Source organism: Lampetra planeri, chromosome 3 (genome assembly GCF_965212315.1).
Source record: "Lampetra planeri chromosome 3, kcLamPlan1.2.h2, whole genome shotgun sequence".
Taxonomy (NCBI): Eukaryota; Metazoa; Chordata; class Hyperoartia; order Petromyzontiformes; family Petromyzontidae; genus Lampetra; species Lampetra planeri.
The window spans coordinates 14,692,377-14,716,012 of record NC_136109.1 but is presented as its reverse complement, the minus strand read 5'-3'; the positions used below and the strand labels follow the sequence as shown (position 1 = coordinate 14,716,012).

The window sequence follows — 23,636 nt, the reverse complement described above, 5'->3', positions numbered from 1 at the left end:
CCGTTGGGGAAAGAACCATCTGAGGACCCAATCAAAACCATAATCTTGCCATACATAGCAGGGGTCACTAAAAAAAATCCAAAAACATGAGCAAACCCACGATCCAGGTACTATTTAACACAGTACATAAAATTCGTGATCTGATCCCATCTGTGAAGGATGTGATCCTTGACATGCAGTACTCAGTTCCAACATAAAATAATAACTGAAAATGACAGATATAATCACATGCTGCAATTGATACTCAGATTGCACTGTGACCGATGAAGAGCACAGCCCTTCTATTTTAAATCCTAGGGTTAATTAGGGTGTAGAAACAATAACTTGGTTATTGCAATGATAAGAGTGATAATGGTAGGCACTTCGACAATAACCCTACCCTATAATAGTGACAAGAATTAGCCTTCACGATGTCAAATCTATTGATGGCAAACTAAATATTGGGAGTGTGGGTGGTGCTCTCAGCGAGTCAACCCAGTCAGTTAACTTGTAACATCTGGGCCTGTCCCATGACCTCCTGCCAGATAGACTTCGCCCCGTCATATGGCCTCAAAATACACCGAGTCTGACACGAGTGCTGTGGTGACATCACCTCCTCCTCTTTGTGGTGAAAGGCGGATGTTGTTTTTGTGTGTACGTGTAGGTGTGTACGTGTAGGTGTGTATGTGTGTGTGTATGGGGAGCGGTAGCGTAGCACTACGAAGCCGGCCACTCGAGTTCGATTCCCGCTCACGGTCAACACCAGTGACGATTATCTAAACCGGTTCTGGGCATCCCCTAGGTCGACTCGGCCTCATATGAGTACCTTATGCGATGTGTAAACATCGCCACAAGTGTGGTGTTGGCCACCCACCCCCTCATGTGCCATGCCGGCTTTCATAGGTACTCGCTAACAGTATTTGCCCCACCATTCTGTTAAGGCTATACGGGGGTATTTGTCTTTGTGTATGTAGGCATGCATTTCTGCCATTTATGTCTTTGTACAATAATTTGTGGGCGTATTAATGGGTTACGTACATTTATTGTGTGGGAATGTAATATGGTATATATTAAGTAGGTTTACTTAAAACAAACATACATTGACAAATGTATATTTTGTATATAAAAAGTTATGTCATCAGTTTATTTTTGTTTTTCACTGAAATAAATGTATAGTTTCAGATTTTGTATTTTGGAAAAATCCAAGGGAGACTTTAGACGTTTCGATATACAATCAGAAAACTATGACTTGGAATTTCACCCCCCCCATTTAAGGGCATGTGGGGCACAGGAAGTTGAAAAAAGTGAGCAACTCTACTGCGACAGCAGGTGTGAGATCTAGAAGAAACTGATGATGAAACATGGTGGAACTGCATAAACTAAACAAAAATGTTTTTTATTTGACCAGGTAAGGCCCACTGAGAAGCCACCTAACCACAAATGATAGCTCAACGAAGTGTCTCATCATGTGGAAATGTGTAGAAGCCAAATACTCTGAATGCATGTTTTGAAATGGTGGAGGACCCGGAGAAAAAATCCACACGACCACGGGGAGAACATGCAAACTCCAAATATACAGGCGTCAGGCTCAGGATTGAACCCACGACCTCCTCTACATCATGCGAGGTAGTTCACATCTCGCCACTGAGAAGTAGGAGGCAGATAACACAGACCTGAACAAATGTTATCATATCATTACAAAGAGAGGATACAGAAAACATGGGAGTAACTCTAGAGGGAAAAGATTGTTGATTAATCCAGGTAAGGTGTTCACCGGTGTTTTGAATATAAGCAAATGTAAGCTCGCTTCATGGAAGACCAGTTTAGCATGGAGATATACTATGTTTACTGTTGGCAGCGAATTAAGAAGAGCTGGGAATATCTAAGGATGCATTTCCAAGACCTTAAAATAGCATATCATTTTGTTTGCAGAATATTGCAAAGTTATGGAATTATCAGTAAAGTAATCTGACTGCCTTAGAACTTGTAGAATGGAATTCCAGCATGTGTGCAGTTAGATGGAAATAACAACCTTTGGAAATAGAAACAACCTGGACTGGTTATTATATAAAGCACAATATGGGAAAGTTTCATGAGTTTATAACAGCTCAAATTAAGAAAAATATTCCGAAAATGGCCTTCAATTCCTATAGCAGATACATTTTTTTGGAATGGGAATGTTATTTAGACGGATGGCGCAATTTCTTATCAAACAGGTTGCAATAAAGAGTGAACTTTATGATTTGATGCCTTTTTTAATGCGCAGCGGGGATGAGCGAAGGGTGTTGCCACCTCATTGAGTGTGTGACATGTTTAATGTGTCATGAATTGCACAGATGTGTGCACATACACTGACAAAACCCAATAAGTCATTACTTTACAGTCTCAAGTATTTTAGCGATTATAGTGTACCACCAAGGTGAATATAATCAAGTTTACCATTTCCTCTATTAAGATATTGCTTTCAATTTGGAAATTTGACACACATCCCTAGACATGATCCTCCTGAGTAATAGCCTTGAGACTCGGTGAGGCTTATCTGAATTAACAAAGGGCATTACTATTATACTATACTAAAACCATATTAACTATATGGGTCAATGTGTACTATGTGTACGTTCATTAGGATTCAAGAGTGATGGATACGGCTTTTGGTTAAAAAAAGCCACGTCAATCGAAAGAGGCAGAGGATATGAAACATTCACGCAGTGTTGCTCCCTCTACCATACAGTACCATGGGCTTTACGCTGCCAAGCAATTCAAAAACAAATCAACAATTCAACAAGCAACAATAACTAATCAACAACTACATAATGAAACAACATTACCATCGAACAACTGGCACAACAATCGCCTGAAAAAATAATCAATAACAACAATGAAACTGCAATTGAAGAAAATATACACGTACTCAACAGCATCCTACCCAACAGCAATTCAATAACCCACACACGCAATCAGGTGACAATAACGACTTACTGCACGAAACAGCAATCAAGGAAACAACTCAACAACCAATGCCAATCAACCAATGAAGAACGAAATAGCCAGAAACACATTTTTGAACAACCAAAGAAGAGATTATTGTAATAACAACCAAAACACAACCATAAATAAAGATAAAACTTCAAATGTAACCAGATGCTTAAATTGAGAACATGTTTTTTGATGTTACTACATTTTGGATATTTCATAGTGGTATCCTGCTGTACGGAATCAACAAACTCGTTACCTGGCAAGTGTAATAAAATTGCGTGAAGTCACAGGGGCATATTTAACGTTACATATACACATTAATTGTCAATTGTTCGTATAATACATGGTCAAAGGTAAAAAAAAAAAACGAAATGCTGATCAAAATTTGTGGATATAAAAATGTAAGTAAGTTGCATTGCCTGTCTAAAGATTAAATGACAAAAATAGTTGGTAGCATTAAAGGGTTTCTTTAGAAAAGCATAATTGGCAATTTTGTTTTTCAAAATTACAGAGGTCACGAACATTTGTATTGTTTGTGTTGATTGCACGTGGAATAGCCATTGGGAAGACACAGTCTCTCCTGCATACTAAGTGTATGCATCTGAAATGACACCCAGGCAGGTTCAAGTGGAATCGAAACCCAGGCAACCAATGTCAATCAGGGAAAGCCTCTGTGTTAAGCCTGTGATAACCCATTGAAAGCATGGATGGGGGTGCTTTGTGACTTACTTGTCGTTTGCGTCCCAGAATTTACATCTATAGACATTTGAAGCACAGACATACACACGCATATTTTAGGCTCATAATATAACAAAAATAGCAATGATAATAATAATACCGATGGATAACAAGGCTATGAAAAATATTCCTGAACCAAATTAATATGCTATTACTGAAACGTTTGTTTAGCATGAACATGTATTTAACATTACACAATATTCAGTGGATGAACCAAATTAATAAGGTTCATGTAAAATAGGAAATACACAGTTAGTTTATATAAAAAAAAAAGTGCAGTGTTCACACTCTTATTTGTGATGTTTGTCAAAGTAATGATACAAATCAAAAGATCATCATGGCCAAAAGCCCTGATGCTGCCACACCTCACCATCACTTCCTTTCTCATGCCAGATCCTGCAACTGTCACTGAGGTCTGCCCTTGGTGCATTTTCTTTAAAATTATTAGCATTTTCTGCATAGAACTCTATTCAAGGGCCAGAAGATGTTCTTCTCGTTACTTTGTTACAGTGCAGATATGTGATTCATGAATTGGGTGAAAGGTAATGGGGGTGGAAATTTCCAGTCACAATAACCTCTTGCAAAAAGTATTCCATAGAATTCATAACCAAAGTGACACAATGTCTAAATTTGTCTCTCTCTAACCTGATGCCTGTGTTCTGTTAACTTAGTCTGCATTCTTGCCAGACCTTCATGAGTATATATCCAGATCAATGCTTACATGTACTGATATCCTTCTATCAGGTAGAGCTCTAGACCTGCGTCAAATGCTGTTATGATATTTGTTGCCTTCTGGAACTACAGTACATGCCTACGGATCACACTGCGATGTTTACTGTAACTGTAAAGTGGCTTAAAATGGCCACCTATTAAGGACAAGTTTGTTTTTGTTCAGTTCATACTATGGGACACATTTGTTTTGTGAAGGAAAAATTGTATATATATAAAAAAAAAGTTTTATTGGAAAGTATATCAAACGTATATTTATATAAGACAAATTGTGCATTTGCAAAAACAGGATACACTATAGTGGTTAACATTGCACATGTAAAAAGCTGCATTTAGGCCTATAGTGTACACATAAATAAAACATTCTCACCAATCACTTTGATGCTATCGGGGTTGACTATGAAACGACCAAGCTGATCGCCTTCTAGTCCGTGCTTAAATGTGTCTAGAACTCCCATACTATTGACAACTGGGTTGTTGGAAAACACCACCCTGGTTTCTGCATCAATTGATCCTTTCCTAAAAAAAAGACATTCAAGCATTAATACACATACAGTATATATATACACACATTCATGCCCTCTAAAACCAGCCAGGAGAGCATTGAGGTCCTTCTTTTGCAATAAAGATCTGTGCAGATGTAGAGAAAATATATAAGGGACTGCACTGGTAGTGGTATAGTGTGCAGGTACATTTCACAAATAAAATATACCACATTAAGCATTAACAATGCTTTTTAACAGAAAACATTTATAGTAGGTTTGGAAATGGCCAAATTCATAGCAGCACAGAGAGACAGCCAAATAGGACTGTCTGACTTCGAGTTTGAGATACCACATTACGCCTCTGATATTAGCACGGTTGGCTAAGTACGGTACAAATTGAGCATTTCTGATAGGGTGTGCGTGCACAGATATGTGTGCTGGGGGAGTGGTGGCGCAGTGGTTAGTGCACTGTACTACGAAAGCGGGAACCTGAGTTCAATTCCCCCCCCACCCCATGGCTAGCATCAGTTGTGAATATCTAAAACAGTTCTGGGCCTCCCCTAGGTCGACTCTGCCTTAAACATTAGCCATATGAAGTGTGGATAACTAGGTTAAGGTCTTGACTTAAAGCTTTCGTGACTGCAGGAATCTGATTGCTTGTGTTGTGATTGAAACGTCGTGATATTTTTTATTATTTTTCTATCTACGTGGCTTTACCGAAAAACCCATAGAATGGGTTAAGGTCAATGCTAATGTTCTGTTCAGAAAAAGATGGGAAAGTGTTTTTCTCATGTTATAACTAAATGGACATTAAAAAAATACATGTTACTGTTAGCCATCATCCAATACAATAGATAAAGATCGTTGTTAAATTGTAGTTTTGTATAAAAGAGGAGTTGACGCAAATTACAGGATAAAATTACTCTTATCTGTAAATCATCATATTTCACAGCCACTTTACAAATATCACACATTCTAGAAATTACATATTTCCGTAAATTCTACAGTGTTTAATGGCAATCACAGGTGTGAATAAACCATATACAATGCTTAGGGTCGATTACCAACATATATATCTTTCAGAGGTTGTGCAAAGATGTGGGAAACACGGAGCCTAGTTCATAGTATGTACTGACTTGCATCACGCACGTTTGAACCTCGGATAAATAAGACACTTGACCATCAAATAATCATGGGAGACGACAAATACAATACGGTAAATGCCTCTTAGTGTTAATAACTTCGTACAAATTGTGCATTTGGAAAAATAATTGACAAGAAGCCTTGCAGAGTTATAGGGGATACATTTTTTACCTGAGATTGGAGGCAGTGAATGTATCACCAAAACCAGCACCGGTTGAATACAGTGACATGCTGTACATGTTCCGTTGTAATTCCAAATTTAGCAATCATCACTGTCATCAGCCACTGTCCATCTCCTGCTGCATGAAGCCCCTCCATGCTGCCACCATCCTGTATGATTAATCTTACTCCTGCTCTCATTGCTCCATCTCCACAAGGATTGTCCTCTCGGACACATTCCCTCCTTCAGCTGCCATTCCATCACTAGTCTTGTTATTAGTGGTGTGTCCTACCCCAAAAACCCAATTACTTTTCTTCACAGTCACTTTGCTGTTTCTTACTTGAAATGTGTTCCCTCGTTCGTGCGTTCCTCTTTTTATCTTTCAGTTAAATGCTCACGAGCTTGGAATTTTAGGATTGCATTAATATGTATCAATACATTACTATGCATGCATGTGTGTTGAACTTATTTCGCACCGTACATAGCCGACTATGCTAATGGGAGGTACGAACTATGTTAATATGCAACATATTCTCTGAATTACAAACTATTGACATGTTTACTTTGTTGTTATAATCATACATAGTGTAGTGTTAGATGTGTGTATGCACTTACGAAAATCGCTCCACTGTCGTGCTCCTGTAGGAATCCTTTAAAGAGCTGCTTTTGTAGATATTTCCTATCTGCAAAGCATAACGTTTCATTATTTTGTCAGAAAAGGGCCTTTTGAAAATACAGTGTATTTCATAGTAGGGTCCACTTTGCACAATGCATTTCAAAAGATTCGTCTTAAATGTTTTTTTTTAAGAATGCAACATTACACTGCAACAAACATATTTCATTTGGGACCCTTGATTCATGAATGATCCTTATTTGAACGCACAAAATCTACACAATGCTATTACATAGGCTTTTGTGGCAATGCTATGCAATTCTCTGATGTGTTTTTGGGTTGTGCAGCATGTTGTTCGGTATGGAATTGAATCAAATAGTTCCTGAAGAAGCTCCAAGTAAGTGCATCGAAACGTCAGACATCATGCTGAACAACACCTGAAGCAACCCGAAAACACCTCAAAGAGCAAAATACACACAATGTACAAATGTCATAATTACTGTTATAAATTTACTGAGAAAATACATTACCTCATTGATGATTTCTTTTGACAACATCTGAAAATCATTGGATGTCTTGTCGTTTAAGGATTCGTTAAATTGATCGTTCGTAATCTTAAATGTAAGGTTAAACGTCGGCAATGTTGGTGGTGCAAGTGTTGACATGCTGGGCACATTTGTTGATGCTGAGCTTGCAGTTCCATTCGGAGTTGCTGCTGACAGAGTAGGTGACATCGTAGCGGAAGACGAACTGGTCACGTTCGTAGAAGGGCTGGTGGCGTTCGTGGACATTGTTGTAGATGAGGTAGGAGCACTGCCACTTGCCGTATGAAATGTTTCTGTGGCTGTGGTCGCTGAAGCAGTTGTCACTGTAGAATTTTCTGACCCTGGAGATGTGGTCACAGCCATTGTGGTGGAATTGACTGGAACCACAGTACTGCTACTGAGTGAGGCAGTAGTGGTAGTCTCATTGATGCCAGAGCTGGTTGTCGAAACATGTGTTGTGCTCGTACCCTGAGATGGAGTTGCAACCGCAGTGGACGTGTCATTAGTGGAAGATGTCGGAACATTTGGAGTTGACACATTGTGAGGAGAAGTAACTGAAGACCCTTCTGTTGAAGAAAACGCCGTCGTATTATCTGGATGGCTGGTGGAGGCAGATCCTGCGTGGCTTGTGGACAGTTGTGTTGTTGCTTGGGTGACATTGATACTAGACGTGGCATTATTCCAGGAAATTGTCGTCTCAGACATCAACGTGCTTGCCGTGAGATTTGATTGGGATGTGGCTGTACTTATATTTACTGTAGGTGTGGTGGTGGCCCACGATTCTGTGGTCTGAGACATGATTGTGGTAGTATTTGATGTCGTTCCTGTTACTTGACTGGCAGTGGAGTTTGATGGTGAAGATGGACTCATCGTCGTGGCAGGAGTGGTGTTGTTCCACGAGTCTGTTGTCCCAGAGGTCGTGTGAGATGTGGTGTTGTTCCTTGAATCCGTGGTCTCAGCCATCATAGTTGTATTCATCGATGTGACTGCGGGCGAGCTGGTAACACTGCTTGCTTGCGATGACGTATCAGGTGTTGCAGCGCTCGTAGCATTGATCGGCTGTGTTAGCGCGCTCACGCTTGTTGACTGTGTGGTGCTATTCGACGATTCTACTGTTCCAGATGTCACATGAGTCGTGCTGTTGTTGAAGAGCTCCGTAGTCTCAGGCATCATAGTTGTATTCATAGTGGTCTCGAATGGAGTGCTGGTAACACTGCTCGGTTGCGATGATGTATCCGGTATTGCAGTTGTATTAATGGCGGTGTGTGAGGAAGTGCTTGTAGCATTGTTTGAGTCTGTTGATGTGCTTGCATTTGTTGATTGCGTGGGAGTGTTCGATGATGCTGTACTCGCATTTACAGTTGTTTTTAGTGTGCCCTCTGTTACAGTATTGGTAGTCTCATGTGATGGCAATGTCGTTGCACTTATGTTCAAAGCAGATGTGGTGTTGTTCAATAGTACTGTGGTTTCAGACATTACTGATGTCTCTGTTGTGGGACTGGAAGTAGAGTTATCCTCTGGTGTTTGAAATGATGTTAAAGAATGGGTACTGGTCTCAGTCTCATTATTTTGAGATGCAGTAGTGAGATGAGACCCACCAGTTGACACGAACGATGAGGTATGATTTACAATGCCGGTTGTTATTGACATCGTGACTGTTGAGTTGTCACTCGGAGTTGTTGATAAAAACGGTGGCTCTGGTGTCATAGAGGTATTGAGGGGCATGCTGGTGGTCGACCCAGTCACATTTGCTGTATATTGCGTGCTTGTTTCTGGGGTTACAGCTGAAATAGGCCCGGTCACTGATGGCCCTTGAGTGCTCCGTGTCAAGGTAGTTTCATTAACCGAAGTGGAAGTTACAGCGCTATGCGATGTTGTGGTAGACACAGTTGCTCTATCGGTAGTAGCATTGGGGCTGGCTGCTATGGTGGTTTCAATCGTTGATGTACCATTCGATTCTGTGGTAACAATTGGTGAAACTGCTGATGGTTCTGGAGAAGTCTGATGTGGAGTGGCAGATGAAATGGCTGTGGTGTCAGTCACAATTGATACTGTACTCACTGATCCTGGGAGGCCTGTAGCAGATGTGAGCATCTGCGATGAAACCGTGGCATGAGATGTTACGTTCACGGATGTGGTTGTTTGATCTAGACTTGATGATGATGTAGCTACAACTTGGTGGGTTTCTGTCCCAGTGTTGGAAGGAGATGTTTGCTGGATGGGTGTGGTTGCAAATGTAGTTGCGCTAGGAGCAGTACTATTTGTATCTGTCATGGATGTTGACACATTTGACGCTGCTGTAGACTCCACAGTATTTGACTCAGTCGCGTGGCTTATGCTTGTTGTAGTCTGTGCAGCTAAACGTGGCGTCTTGGCTGAAAACAGATGAACAAAGTACTATAGTTAATGTGACATCCATGTATCTCTAATCAACCACCATTTAAATCTCTTAGTGACCGCTGATATCACATCCGATGGAAAATATAATGGCTATATATAGACATCTTTCAAGTATTTTCACATGGGGATGATGATATATTCAGTTACAGGCACATATACGGGCACGTCTGCACCTTCATAGGCACTGTAATCAGAAAGCTTTAAACTGTGAACTTGGCCTCAAGTGCCAGTTTAAACTTGGCCTGAAGCGCAAGTTTAAACTGCGGCAACAATATAGCCACGTGCACCTTTTGGCGTCATCTGGTCGAACACCATATGAGACTAGGCTTTAAGAAAAGCTGTCTCTGGTGTGGACCAATCAGTTTCAAGGACAATGCATACATTATCAGAGTATTGTTTTTTGTTTGCATTTGATTGCAAGTATTGTGGTTAATGTAAACATGATTCCTTGCAAAAGGTGTCAGTTTTGTTGCCATAAAAAAGGGAGAAAACCCTATTAGTATATTTTGGTACTGGCAAAGGAGGCCTCATGATAAAATATAGGCACACTTCAGCTATTCACACGAATGCAAGGGAGTACTTTTGCCAATCGTAAGAATATGGCCCCTTTCATGAATACAATGAGGCTTATTGTGTAGGCGGTACACTGACAGGGCACAGAGAGTGGTTGGGCTGACAGGATAAGGAAAGAGGCCTTTCGCTGATGAGGAACGGAGTGAGAAGGTGGCAGCAGACCAATGGGTCGCATAGCAGGTCGCATGAATAGTTCGTAGAAACAGAAGGTCTAAGGATACAAGATTAAAATGAGTTTTGGTATGCAGGTGATGCTGGTTTTCAGCTAGCATTTTGGCAGTGTCATTAATGGGAGTGGTTAGGTGAGAGGTTTCTGTATCTTTATCCCAGGTGTCAGCAACAAATATAAATGTGGAGATCGTAGAGGACACGGTAATGTGCATACTGTAATTATATTAATTAACTTTTGTTAACCCAGGAAAGCCAACCTCACTGAGTCTCATGACTCTTTTTCAGGAGGATCCTGCCAAGTTTTCACAGTAGGGCCGATAATTTATATGTATATTCCAATTTAGTAAACTGCATTTTTTTCACATTTGGCAAATTTGTACCTTGTCTCCAGCACACACAATGGCATACTCTTTGCGAATGACATTACAGGATCTTTAATGTCCACTGTGAAGCAGACGGCCAATGTTTGTATGGTTAACACACCTGCAGTATTAATCAGGACGACCACTGGATTCGAACCACGAACCTCTACAACGAACGCATTACCACTAGGTCATGTCACCATCCTGTGTACTGTGTATTTACATAGTGTTGGGTATAATGCAACGCCTATACTTCTTAATTTTTCATGTATTTATTTGCGTGATGTACAGCACCTTGAGTAGTTTGTAGGAAGGCGCTTCATAAATGTAATTAATTATCATTATAAAGCAACTTAAAAATAGCAAAACGTAATCGCAGACTTACTCGGGGAAAAGTTTTGTCTATTCATATCGCGCATCTATAGATCCCAAGTATTCTCACTTATGCACTATTGGTCACAGTCTGATCGCGAAATCTGTCGGCGTATGCACCAGTGCAAGGGTATTGACAATCCCATGTACTTCGATCCAGAGAGTGTGAATTAATTGGGATTAATATTATAACCCTTTGTCAATCCACTGCTGGATGAAAGTCTCCCAACTCTGTGTTAGTTGTGGGAGTTGTTATGCCATGGCCAGGAATCTCACTCTTGTAGCCTCTTTCTATGAGCGATAGCTCAACCCCTATTAAAAGTGATACTGGGATGTAAATAAGGACATTTTTTACATGTTTAAGATTCCACAAGTGCAACTGCATTTCAGGTATACATTGGGGAAAGGTTTACAGCTTCTGCTGACCATATATAAAGTGATCATCAGAACCAGGGACACTGTGGGGATGATTAAAATACCTGTGGTTGGTGGAGTGGCAGGTGGCAGAAGTGCAGAAAATTAGGGAAGAAAAATCATTGCGTTCAAACTGGACGAGCCATAAATAAGATTAGGAAAATTAAACACGATTTGGTTTGACAGAACTGATGACTTTATTCACAGTAGCAAGTGGATGAACTTTAAAACAAAAATGGGGACGGCAAAATGTAATTTTATATTGTTAACAGACTTAGTGGCAGAGGCATAGCTAGGATATTTTGCGCCCGGGGACGAACTATAAAATTGGCGCCCCCCCCCCCCCCGTTTATTCACATTTTCCTATTACATCGAATAAGGAATAACAATTTAAATTGTAATGAAACATTGTATTTAAAGAAGCAAATTTATAGAAATTATATTACATGGCTCACTCAGTCACTGTCGTAGACTGGTTGACATAGTCTACAAAAGATACATTTTTATTGATTTCACTGTCGCAAACTAGTCAATCACGTAATCAAAATCTGTGTTTTCTAATGTTTCTCTTTCAACGCTAAGAAGAGCAAGATCGCTGAGACGATCTTGTCCCATTGAAGCACGCAAATACGACAAAATAAGTTTCAATTTGCTGAACGACCGCTCACAACTTGCAATTGAAACTGCTATTGTTAATACAATTTGCAGTGAAATTCGCAAATTCGGAAATACGTCGTCTCCATAAAACACAATAAAACCAAGAAGATCCAAAGGAGTTTCTTGTAGAACTTCATTCCGGTTACTGAGCAGCATTTTGGAATCTCCAATTTCTGTGAAAAGTTCGTGGCCATTGATGTCGGTGTCATAGAAATTTCCAAAATCTGTGCAATTTCGACGAATTGCATCGACATCTGTGTCGGATAGAAGAGTTTTGACGTCCAGCAGAAATCCAAATTTTGTGTTCAGGTCTTTTAGTCGTAAAAACCGTGTTGACATCTCCTGTTGAACTCGATAAAATACGCTCATCATAACGCGCACAATTTCATCTTCTGCTGAAAGTCCTGCATCTCTTGCCAGTTCTCCTGGCATCTTCTGACGTCGCCTAATTCTTCTGTCCACATCGATCCCCCAGGCTGTGCATCTTGTTTTGGCGTTTTCTACAGCAACTTGGCTCAAATCATCACGAAGCTTGACAAATTCATGCTCCAAAGATTCAAGATCAGTTGCTGCTTCCTTGAAATTCATAGTAGGATCCTGTAAGCGCTTTTGAACACGATCAATTTTTCCAAGAATGACATTCCAGAAATGTAATAAAACTATGAAGTTAAAATGTAATACGCATAGCTGTGTAGTGAGTTACACCTGTAACTGTTCTGCATCACTTCTGGTTTCAGGCGTCATAGTTACGTCCTCCGATAATTTGTCTAGCAGCCCTACTAGTTCATCCAGTCCTTCATAGATAGCTTTAACAGCTTCTGATCGTGCACTCCAGCGTGTTTCAGCCTCCTGCTTTACTGTGATGGGCACAGCATTTTTTTAACTCTTCCCAACGAATTGTTGAACGAGAGAGAAACAAATATATACTTTCAACTGTTCCAAAAAATGTGACGACAAGTGGATCCTGTTTAGCTGAGTGTACTCCTGCTAAGTTTAAGCTGTGGTTGTCACAGTCGACAAACAATGCTCTGTGATTTTTGTCACATATTCGTTGTTGAAGGCCGGATATATGCCCAGTCATCACAGCAGCATTGTCATAACATTGTGCCCGACAGTCGGCTAGAGGTATGTTGTCAGATTTCAGTCTCTCGACGATGACTCTTTCTAGGCTTGCTGCATCTTTTGCATGTATCTCGATATAACCTAAAAATGATTCTTTGATAGTTACTTTTTTAGTTTGAAAATCCACATCCACAAATTTTATGACCTGAGAAAGCTGTTCCCGATGTCCTTGATTAGGAGTTGAGTCAAGTAAGATACCGTAGTACTTGTTTTTCCTGATATCACTCAACAATTGGTTCTTTACAGTCGACGCAAGTATGTGGATAAATTCATTCTGGATTTCCGGTGACAAATAAGAAACTGATCCCGGATTTTCTCCTGCGTGCTGTACGTCTTTTGCTAACAATGGGTCATACTGAGCAACGAGTTTGATCAGCGCGAGAAAGTTTCCAACATTTTTATCCTCATCCGCATTCAAATTTTCCGCGTACCAAAATGTAATTACATGACATGTAGGCTGTGTGTGGCGGGATATATAAACTTTTAGGTTGAGGTGTAGATTTGTGCACTAGTTTCAGGCTGCCGCGCCCGCCGCAATAAGTTATGTCACGTTGTAAGCCTCATTTTGGCACCCCTTTACCTTGGCGCCCGGGGACATATGTACCCCCCTGCCCCCCCCCCCTAGCTACGCCTCTGCTTAGTGGTGATCGTTCACAACGTACAAGTTCAATACCTATACGGGATAGCAGTGCTACAGGATTTTCGGAGAAGAACAACGTTTCGTGGATGCGGTGCAACTGATTTAGCAAGAAACTGAACAAGGAGCTACAATATCCATTATAATCGCTGATAATTGTTGAGAGAACACACGTTATACTGGTTGGAACCTCCGGGTTACACCAGCCCACAGGGGATTATTGTGTCCGTCCGTCCGTCGTGCAGGGAGGGGCTGGGTGAGGAGGGAGGGGCTGGGTGGGGAGGGGAGGGTGGGAAGGGGCTGGGTGGGGAGGGGCTGGGTGGGGAGGGTGGGGCTGGGTGGGGGGTGGGAGGGGTGGGGTGGGGCTGGGTGGGGAAGGGCTGGTCACCCCGTGGTGCCCTTATAAAACTCAACGTTTAACCTGCTCACGCCGGCTTGTGCCCGCCCTCACAGCCAGGCATTTTTGCGGAATACACCACGCCGCCGTTGACCCTGGCCATTGACCGAGCAACCCAACGTTCCTACCAGCTTCTTCTGCAGGAATGTGTTTAAAAATGGCAGAAATTACTGACGAGCTGGAGAACATAGAATACATTTAAACAGAAGTAAAATGGCAAAAATGTGGCAATCCTTTAAGAGTGTGGGGTTTTGCTGCTGATATGTTTAAGGAAAAAGACATGCTTGAAGTATAGAAATTAATTACCAAGATACAGGGTGTGGGCTCAGTTTAACATAGGATTGGAAATATCATATATCATGGGCTCATTACTAATGTTTATGCAGTGGGCATAGAATATACATTTTTTTTAAGCACAAAGAGATTGACGTGACGACAATAGATTGGTGCCAGAAAGATATGCACTACTTGGACATATTGGCACAAGACAAAGCAAAGTGTAAACAAATGACTAAATGTGCAGTGGACACCTAATGGGCTATCTGCCCATGGATCGTGATGACCATGATGATGCACAAAGAGTGACAGGCTGGAAACGGTGTTCTACCAATGTTTCAATGAAACGTGTCTGCTTGTCAAAATGACTTTTTTTCTAATCAGGAAGTATAAAACATACGTAAAATAAATCTTAGACTTCCTCTCTAAATATACAGAATTTCAAGAATGAGAATATGCAAGTGTTTGAGTAAAAATTCCACTGAGTCTGTTATGCCTCTGGGATCAATACAAGGGATACAGTACAATTGTTTCAGGTCTGTCGAGAAGGCAGAGTCTGCCTTCTCGACAGACCTGTTTTCTACCTGAAGACGGCTGCTTGCGTTGTGGCCGAAACGTCGTGAGAATTAATTTGTTATGTTTTATTTTTATTATTTTATTACTTCCCTTCTACGTGACTTTGCCGAAAGAACCAAGAAGATGAGTACAATTGTTGTTAACAGTCGTTATCATATGGAGAGACTGGTCCCATAGTAGGAATGTGGACTTCCCCACTGGTTCTGTGTCACTCATGGAGACATCACTGCAAAATGCTGCTTGACCTATGGTGACAATGACTTTTTGTTTTACAAATAATGTAACAATAATAATGTTTTAATTACCATATAGAGTAATGGTCATTTTCCTATGTCACACATACAAACATTTCAATTACATATTACATATCATCGAACTATAATGTGACGTTTCCATCAGAGCTAAATCCAGGTCAAATCTAGATCTTACCTGCGGTCAGCCTTATCCAAATCTGGATTGTATAACAACATCAAAAGGTTGTGAATTCTCACAGCAGGTTATCCCTCGCACACATTCGCAGGATACAGTATTAAATATAACAAATAACCAAGTAATACATGCATGGGGTGGATTGGTGGTTCAGTGGTTCGTGGACTGTGCTTTGAATTCAATAATCTGAGTTCAATTCGTGGTCATGGCTAATATCAGTGGCAAAAGATATAAACACTGATTCTGAGCCCCTTTCACCAACCTGAACTCACCAGTACGGTGAAGTATAGTCAAAAAACCTCCATGACCAACATAGAGTGGGTAGGCCTTCATCTGACAATGAACTCTATGTGTCCTAAAGTATTACTACTATAATTATTTAATAAATGCAAATAAACAACAAAATATTAATGACTAAAAATAATGCACACACATTTTCGCACGTCAGTTTTCATCGTATTGTTCACAAAAAAATATACTTCTTTTATCTGTGAATGTCACCTTGTTAATCACAGACAATGGAATGGATGTAGCATGTGATACAGGAAAGTGGCTTATCCAGGATAACTTTCTCCACGAGGTAGCGTTGCCGGGTAATGTGTGTGATATAGTGTAAAGCGTTGTGCCTCACGGGATGTGGTCGCGTGATTTGAGATTTAGAGTTGTTGTATGTATTTCAAAGTACACATTTTGTCTTGATGTGTACGCATATGTGCGTGAATCTGTGGAAATATCTGCTACGAAGTGGGTGCCGCTGATGCTGGCTGATGAGGGTTGATCAAGGGACCACACACACACACGCGCGCGCTTGCGAAGACATCAACTCTTTGCCACCCTTTCCCCACCTTAGCTTTGCGAATGCTGCCTCACATTGATTATCTCCGGACATGTGTCTGGAGTGCGGTGAGTTATTGATCAGAATGGGTCCGTTGCAAATAAACATTTGGCAGCTCAGCAGTATTGGTCCAAGAAAGCCTGACTGTTGAGACACGTCGAGACCGGGCCAGAGTTGATTTGTGTTGAACCAACGCTGCTGAAATGATGCCCTACCAGAAGGCCATGTGGCTGATACAACGTGTAATGTGCAGGGACAAAGATGCGCAGGAGGCATATTGGCTGCTTTTTTATTTTGCTACTGATCGTCTCCACAACGATGCTAATGCTTGTTTAGTGATAAGCGTTGATGATTGCTCATCATGTTCCCCGCTCTCCCTTCAATGGATGGGGTTTGTGCCAGTCACAACAGTTGGGGGATTTCAAATCGATGCTGTGGTCAAAAGATCAAATTTTAGTCAGTAAAAGGCTAAGCCATTTACACGTAAAGTGTACAAATATAATTTTGGCCTAAGCTCATAAACATTATAAAATCCATAATATAAACCTCCACCCAACACTCTGCTGGGGTTTTGTTTATTCGCAACAATCTTACCTTTACGTTACTTAATGAAAGAAACAGCCTAAAACAATGTAATCTACAAATGCAACGCTGCGTTTTGCCAATCACAACACTGCCACACTTGTGTTAAAATTGACAAAACAGCAGGTAATGGTGAGTAACAACAACAGCTAATGTTGCAGGTAACACACAAACACGTTTTGTTGAATTTTTTATTTTATTTTAATCGTAATTCAAAACGTTCTTTTAAATCAAACCACATATTTGCCATGTTCAGTGTTGGGGCTGGCGTCATAGGCGGGAAGTTTGCTAAATACACCTTCACTGTATAGCATTCATCATCTGGCAGCACAATCGTTATAACCTTGACCTCTATTGAATACAAAAAGCCGTGCCCTTTTGTTTAATTACATTGTCTTTCAATGCTGTCCACTATATTTCACGAGTCTTGATTTAACGTGTTATATTGTCTGCTGTTACTACGTCTTTGATTAGTTACGTTTGTGTATACTCTATTACAATGCTTTGCTTCTTTAGCTGTTCAATTAGTTATCTAATATTCTTGCAAGTATTTGATTTCATTGTTGTTTTTCTGCTGTAATTTTGTGGTCGTTTTTTTCCCATTATTGGTTTCGCTGGCGGAACAATTGTCTATTCATTTGTTGTGTTGATTCTGCTGATGGAATTATTTTAGCCTTGGTGTATTTAATTGCTGTTTTGGATCTGAAATCTGACGCGTTGAGACGACAATCAGGCAGTTTACAGCGATAGTGTGTCCCACGATGACAGAAAATTGGACAATTGGAACTGGGGAATAACATTCAGTTGATTTACTGATTAGTTTGTTCGCTCTCACGCAAACTTCAGCCTGGCTGAAATAGGCAGATTATATGAAAAAAACATTTCCTCACAAGGCTTGAAGCTTGGACACACATTTGCTCATCCATTTGTTCGTATGTATAGCTTATGCCCTGGCCTATACTCGCTGCACTCAGGCTCTCGCCTAGAAGCCCTACCTGAATTTTAGTAAGCTCCCTTGGCAGGGTGTGTAGTTAGAATGAGCGAGTATCAGGCCAACTGCACTTGCTTTTGTGTGCTTTGTTAATGTGTGTATTTGTGTGTGTATTTGTGTGTTGCTGTTTGTGTGTGCAGGGAATGAGTGTGTGTCAGATGTGGGACAGATATTTCAGGTTTGGAGGCTAAGTACAATACATACGTCTCCCCATATATTCCCTGCACATCAGGGAAGAAGGGTCAACACTGTAGAATTCCACACCATTGTCCCTGAGGTCCCAGCACAATATAAAATATACACATGCGTGTATTTACACGTGAATACCACCTTGGCCCAGCAGCGACTGCCCCTCCCGTGTCACTCCCCCTATAGACCAGACACATATGTTCCTCTCGTCATGCCCTTGCCCTCTGACCTCCCCCTCCATCATTTTCCTCTTACGTTCACATACCTTCTCAGGGCCACATATTACCACTGGATTACAGTGGATCGGGGTCTACAGATCCAGATCCGCCAGATCTTAGCAGTGTAGCACCGTTTTGTGCTATTTGATACCACTTTGTTTTGAGCCGTTGACATAGACAACACTGCTGGCTGGCCTGATTGCATGCTACGACCGATTAAGTAACATATGCTGACACTACAGTAGTCTTAACTGTTGCAAGCAGGTAAAACTTAAAAATGTTTAGCAAATATTATAACTCTGTAGTTAAATGTTAGGCGACAAAGTTATTGATTCATTTGTCATCAACATTACGGCTATATTATAAAGACACCACGTGTGCAAGAGAACATATGAGGCAACAACGGCATTCTAAGCAACAATACAATCTCCTGACTGTTTAATTACTTACTTATCCAGGAAGCCACACTGAGTCTGACTTTTTTTCAGTAGGGTCTTGCGTTGGGGTTTTAATTTTAAAATGTTTTCACCTATTTAATGAGTGTTTGTATAAGTGGGAAGAAACCGCAGCGCCCAGAGAAAACCCACGCATGCGATGAGGCAACACTCCATACAGATGGAAACAGATGGCGATGCCTTCTCTTGGCCAGGTAGGGTATGGAACCTCGACACTCACGAGAAGAGAGATTTACACCATTTAAGCGATCCGCCAACCCTAGCCTGTACAGTGCTGACTGATAGGCATGCGCCACATCTACAGCTTGCTGTGTATGTGTGAACAGATCACGATGCACTGCAGGCTTTCAATGTATGTATGTATGTTGAACTTCTTTCTCACCATACGTAGCCAACCGTGCTCGTCAGAGGTGCGAAATTGTATTGATACCTAGCAAACTATCTAGCAATACAATTTAAATGTCAACATCAGTATTATAAAACTAATTGCACGAGGGAATTTAATGCATCCTCATCGTTGTAATTACAGGATTTATGTCAATAATAGTACAAAGAAGCTCTCCGTTAAATTACGGACTTATTGTAATATTAGGTTAATGTAATAAAACAAATTCAGTTTTCATTTTCCATTTAAAAATCTCACCTTGGCATCAGGGACGGACTAAAAAGCCGGGCGGTACAAACCGACGGCCAAATGAAGGACGGAGGCCCGCCCAAAAATGTGCACGTCCAATAAATGCAAATGGTGTTCTTTAGCGAATATCAATCATTCGGACTTGGTAATCAATTCCAAAATTATGGACTTAATAATATAACCCTGTTACATTTTAGTAACAAAGTCACTGATTGTGTACGTGTCAACCCTTCATACTGTATGGCCCGTTCTTATGCGATTGGTCAGCCCAAACCACCATCAGGCATTAGTGCTCATTATTCACATGGTACATCCGAATAAATATTCCTTCACACTGGACATTTAGTTTTACTTAGACCTTTTCAATTATCATAATCACTGACGGATGAAAGCCTCCCGTAGATGTTGCCATCTCGTACGGTCCTATGACTGGCACAGTAATTCACCAAGAACCTCTAAATGAGATTATTTCATCGCTCGATCTCTGCCGTGGTCGTATACTCGAGTGGGTTTCTTCATTCGCAATGCGCGTTACCACTTTACTTCGCTTAATATGATGCGTCTAGTTTAACACATAGGCTTCCGCGACCAATATCCATATTATGGATGATGCATCTAACCTCCGTATGTTATCCATAATAGAGGTTTTTTGGGTTAGATCGCGTAAATATATTAATGTGTCATTAAAACCCGCCACCACCCGAAACACAGGCAACTAGTAATGTTATCTAAACCATATGCTCCTCTTGCTATCTCTTAAGTTTTAACCCCAAGTGTGTATCTCTCCATGCTTCATGTTATTCAATGTTCTTCGTTAATGTCCACGTTTCTGATCCGCATCATAGCAGGTAGTATCCGTTTACTCATTACGTTATTCTTTAGGTACATTGCTTTTCATGACCAGGTTCAGGTTTCCAATAGCACTCCAACCAGCTCTCTGTCCACCTCTTTGTATCATTATTTTGACCCCGGTTCACTTCAATAAATGCCCCAGGCACATATCCTCCAGTTGCATCCCACTGGTAGACATCTCCAAATATTTTCCAAATTTGTCATGCGTGTCCTTTGTTTTGCTCTTAATTATCCTGAGCCCTACGTTGCAGTCTTCGTTTTTTAATGAAGACATATCGATGAATGTGAAAAACCGATAATCAATGTTTCTCAGCGTCTGAGGGCTGCCTCAAAGCATGAAGAGGATCATGAAGGTGCATTTTACTCGGCAATACGGTGGCGTGAAAAGCTCCTATCTCTGGCCCTTGATCCTACAACTCCTATTGTCTGCGAGGCTTGTCCGATTAAAAATGCATCCAATTTATCCATATGTAAGCCTATTATCATTCTTTTTTTTTACAGCTCTGTCAATCTTTTTGCTGGATAAATCCCCAGCCATCCCACTGTCGTGATGGTCACGGAGGGTTGTTTTCCTTTGCTTCACCGTGCTGGTCACAGTGAGGGTTGGTGAAGTAGAGAGGGGTTGGGGGGCGGTAGAATCACTCGCCGCTGATGTCAGTCATGACCCAGGTACCACTACGCCACCTCTCCACCCGCATGATCATTGTTGTTTGGTACGAAATGGGCATCTGCGATCACCTACAATAACCGGCGAGGTGGTGTAAACTAAATAACGGAACTAGCCGAGTTCAGAGATAATATCATATTGATTACGTTATCGTAGAAAAGGTTAAAAAGGATTTTTAAATACGAGTATTTTGCCTTTTCACAAATATGATTAAAAAAACAACAGGGTAACCCACACCATTGAATCTTTGAATCTCTCAGAATACGTCGTCGTTACTTCCCCACCACAGACTACTGCTGAAAATGTATTTACCATTTTGCATGTGATGTAAAAAAGCCCCCCCACAAAATACAAAACATTCTCGCCATTATTTGGCTCCGGCCCCTCACTCACCGAGCATGACGACGACGAACATCAGAAGCCAGGCTGCTCCATTCGGGATGCGGGAGCGCACATGAAGGCCCCCCATGGCAGAAGAACCCCCGAAGCTGCCCGGATGAACGGTGGCCACGGCTCAAGATGCCGCCGCCGAGCAAAACCCCCCGAAAAAAAAAAAAGTCAAATTTGGCGAATGCCAACGCCCTCTTGGCAGGTGCCGGTGAGTGGGGTTCTGCTGGAGAGAGACACACGTCCTTTCAGATGAGAAAAGCCACAGCCTCGGCTTCTATGGGGCAGGTATCGGGGGGGGGGAGTCCAAAGAGAATCTGACGGAGGAGGAGGGCTGCCACCTGTCACGGCCCTGTGGGTCACGTTACAGCCAGCACGCAACACTCGTGCGCAGACACGGATACGCACGACTCTGTCGGGGAAATCCTATTTGAATGGCTTGTAACGTCCACGGATTCATACCTATCAACCAATAGAATAGAACGGCTGATATGAGCCTCCGCTTCCCCCTTTAATGCTGACAATGCACTTCAGTCAGCAGCAACAGGTGACACCGACCAATGCCGTTCGCTCGCATGGAGCAACCAACAGCAGCGTGCAGAAGAGCCGATCAATTACATCGCTTCCACAGAGAGAAACGATCAAATACAGCAAACAAAAAAACCCAACGCACCTCTACGCCCAATGCAATTCTTCAGTATCCCAGCCCCCCCCCCGCCCCCCGCCGGGCAGATCTTGTGCAAGGATCTAAATATCACCAATATGACAAGAGTCGTCTTCGTCGTCTGTGTCTGTGTGTGCGCAACATACAGCAGCCCAGACTGCGCAATGTGTGGAGGGAGACGACGAGCAAATATACGACGGGGCCAGCATCACTGGGGGAGAAACGGGGGGTGGGTGGAGCGGGTCAGAGAGAGAGGGGGGGGGCGACTCCGCCCATCGCCCCCCTGCCCCCCCGCATCGCAAACAAAAGGAATAGCCCCGCCCCTCGCACCACCCCGCATCGCAAACAAAAGGAATAGCCCCGCCCACTACCGCGCGCACACTGCGGCTCGGTTTACGCAGTCCCCATTGCCCGCACGAGACCCACAGTCCCACACTGCCCATTCGTGCTGTGAAGATGACAATGCCCCGGTGACAATGGCACCGGGGATTGTTAACGCGCGCCGATTTACCGAGACAAATTCGAGAGACCTATTGCATTGTGCCGCGGTGTGATCATTATTATTGATCTTGGAATCCAGAGGTCGCCTGTTTTTTTGGGTTCATTCTATCTCCAGTTGAAACGATTGCACGGAGGGACTAGTTTGTTGGCTTTCACCTCGGCTGCCACTCCGCAGTGGTGAAGTCGGTCGGTAGGTCGCATCACTCTGTAGAGGAGGCTCTCTGGAACTCCAGTGGACACCCTTCCACCAGCAGCGTCGTGAACGAGCAACTTCAGGGCTGCACATTTACCGCATTAGGCCTTCAACGTGTAGATTTATAAAGACAAGTATAACAAAAAATGTTTTACCAGGTAAGACCCACTGAACTATACAGCAATTTTTTTCAGAATCGATCTGGCCACAAATGAGTGGCTTATCATGTGGAAATGTATAGCAGCCAAATACTCTTGAATGCATGTTGATTTTAAATGTGGAGGGAAAAAAAACAGAGGACCCGGAAAAAATCCCCGCATCCACGGGGAGAGAGGGGTACACACTCCAAATATACAGGCGTCGGAGTTGGGATCGGGAGCGAGCCCACCACCTCCTTTGCACCAGGCTGCTCATCATCTCCGTTGGTAATGGGGAAATTCCACGTTCTTACGATGAGGGCCAGAGAACCACTGTTGATAATATACATGAACAATTAATACATGTAGATGGAGTATATAACACGTGACTAAAACACAAATATATACAATTTCACGCATAAATAGACGTACGTGCATATTACAAGTATATAAAACTCTTGCACATAATGTACTCGACATGCATAGACAAAATACGCGAGAATAATGATCCCCCACATCGCCTTTTATAGACTGTTAGGGCAAAGTATTATTATTGATCCAACCATCCCTAAAGCAC

At 41.9% G+C, this 23,636-nt stretch overlaps 1 protein-coding gene across 4 annotated transcripts in view; it reads right to left on the bottom strand.

The window, feature by feature from the left end:
* Positions 1-22,398, bottom strand: part of LOC144738472 (uncharacterized) — a 55,646-nt gene extending 33,248 nt beyond the window's left edge. Inside the window, exons 1-6 of one of the 4 annotated variants that reach the window (XM_078621499.1) lie at positions 22,238-22,398; positions 21,571-21,790; positions 7,354-9,743; positions 6,826-6,893; positions 4,793-4,941; positions 3,685-3,711 (exon numbers count right to left, since the gene is read on the bottom strand). In XM_078621499.1, the coding sequence (XP_078477625.1) occupies positions 3,685-3,711; positions 4,793-4,941; positions 6,826-6,893; positions 7,354-9,743; positions 21,571-21,646 (2,710 nt within the window). In that variant the 5' untranslated portion in view covers positions 21,647-21,790; positions 22,238-22,398. The other 3 variants (XM_078621506.1, XM_078621514.1, XM_078621494.1) reach the window with 3 other exon arrangements.
* Positions 22,399-23,636: the final 1,238 nt, after the last annotated feature.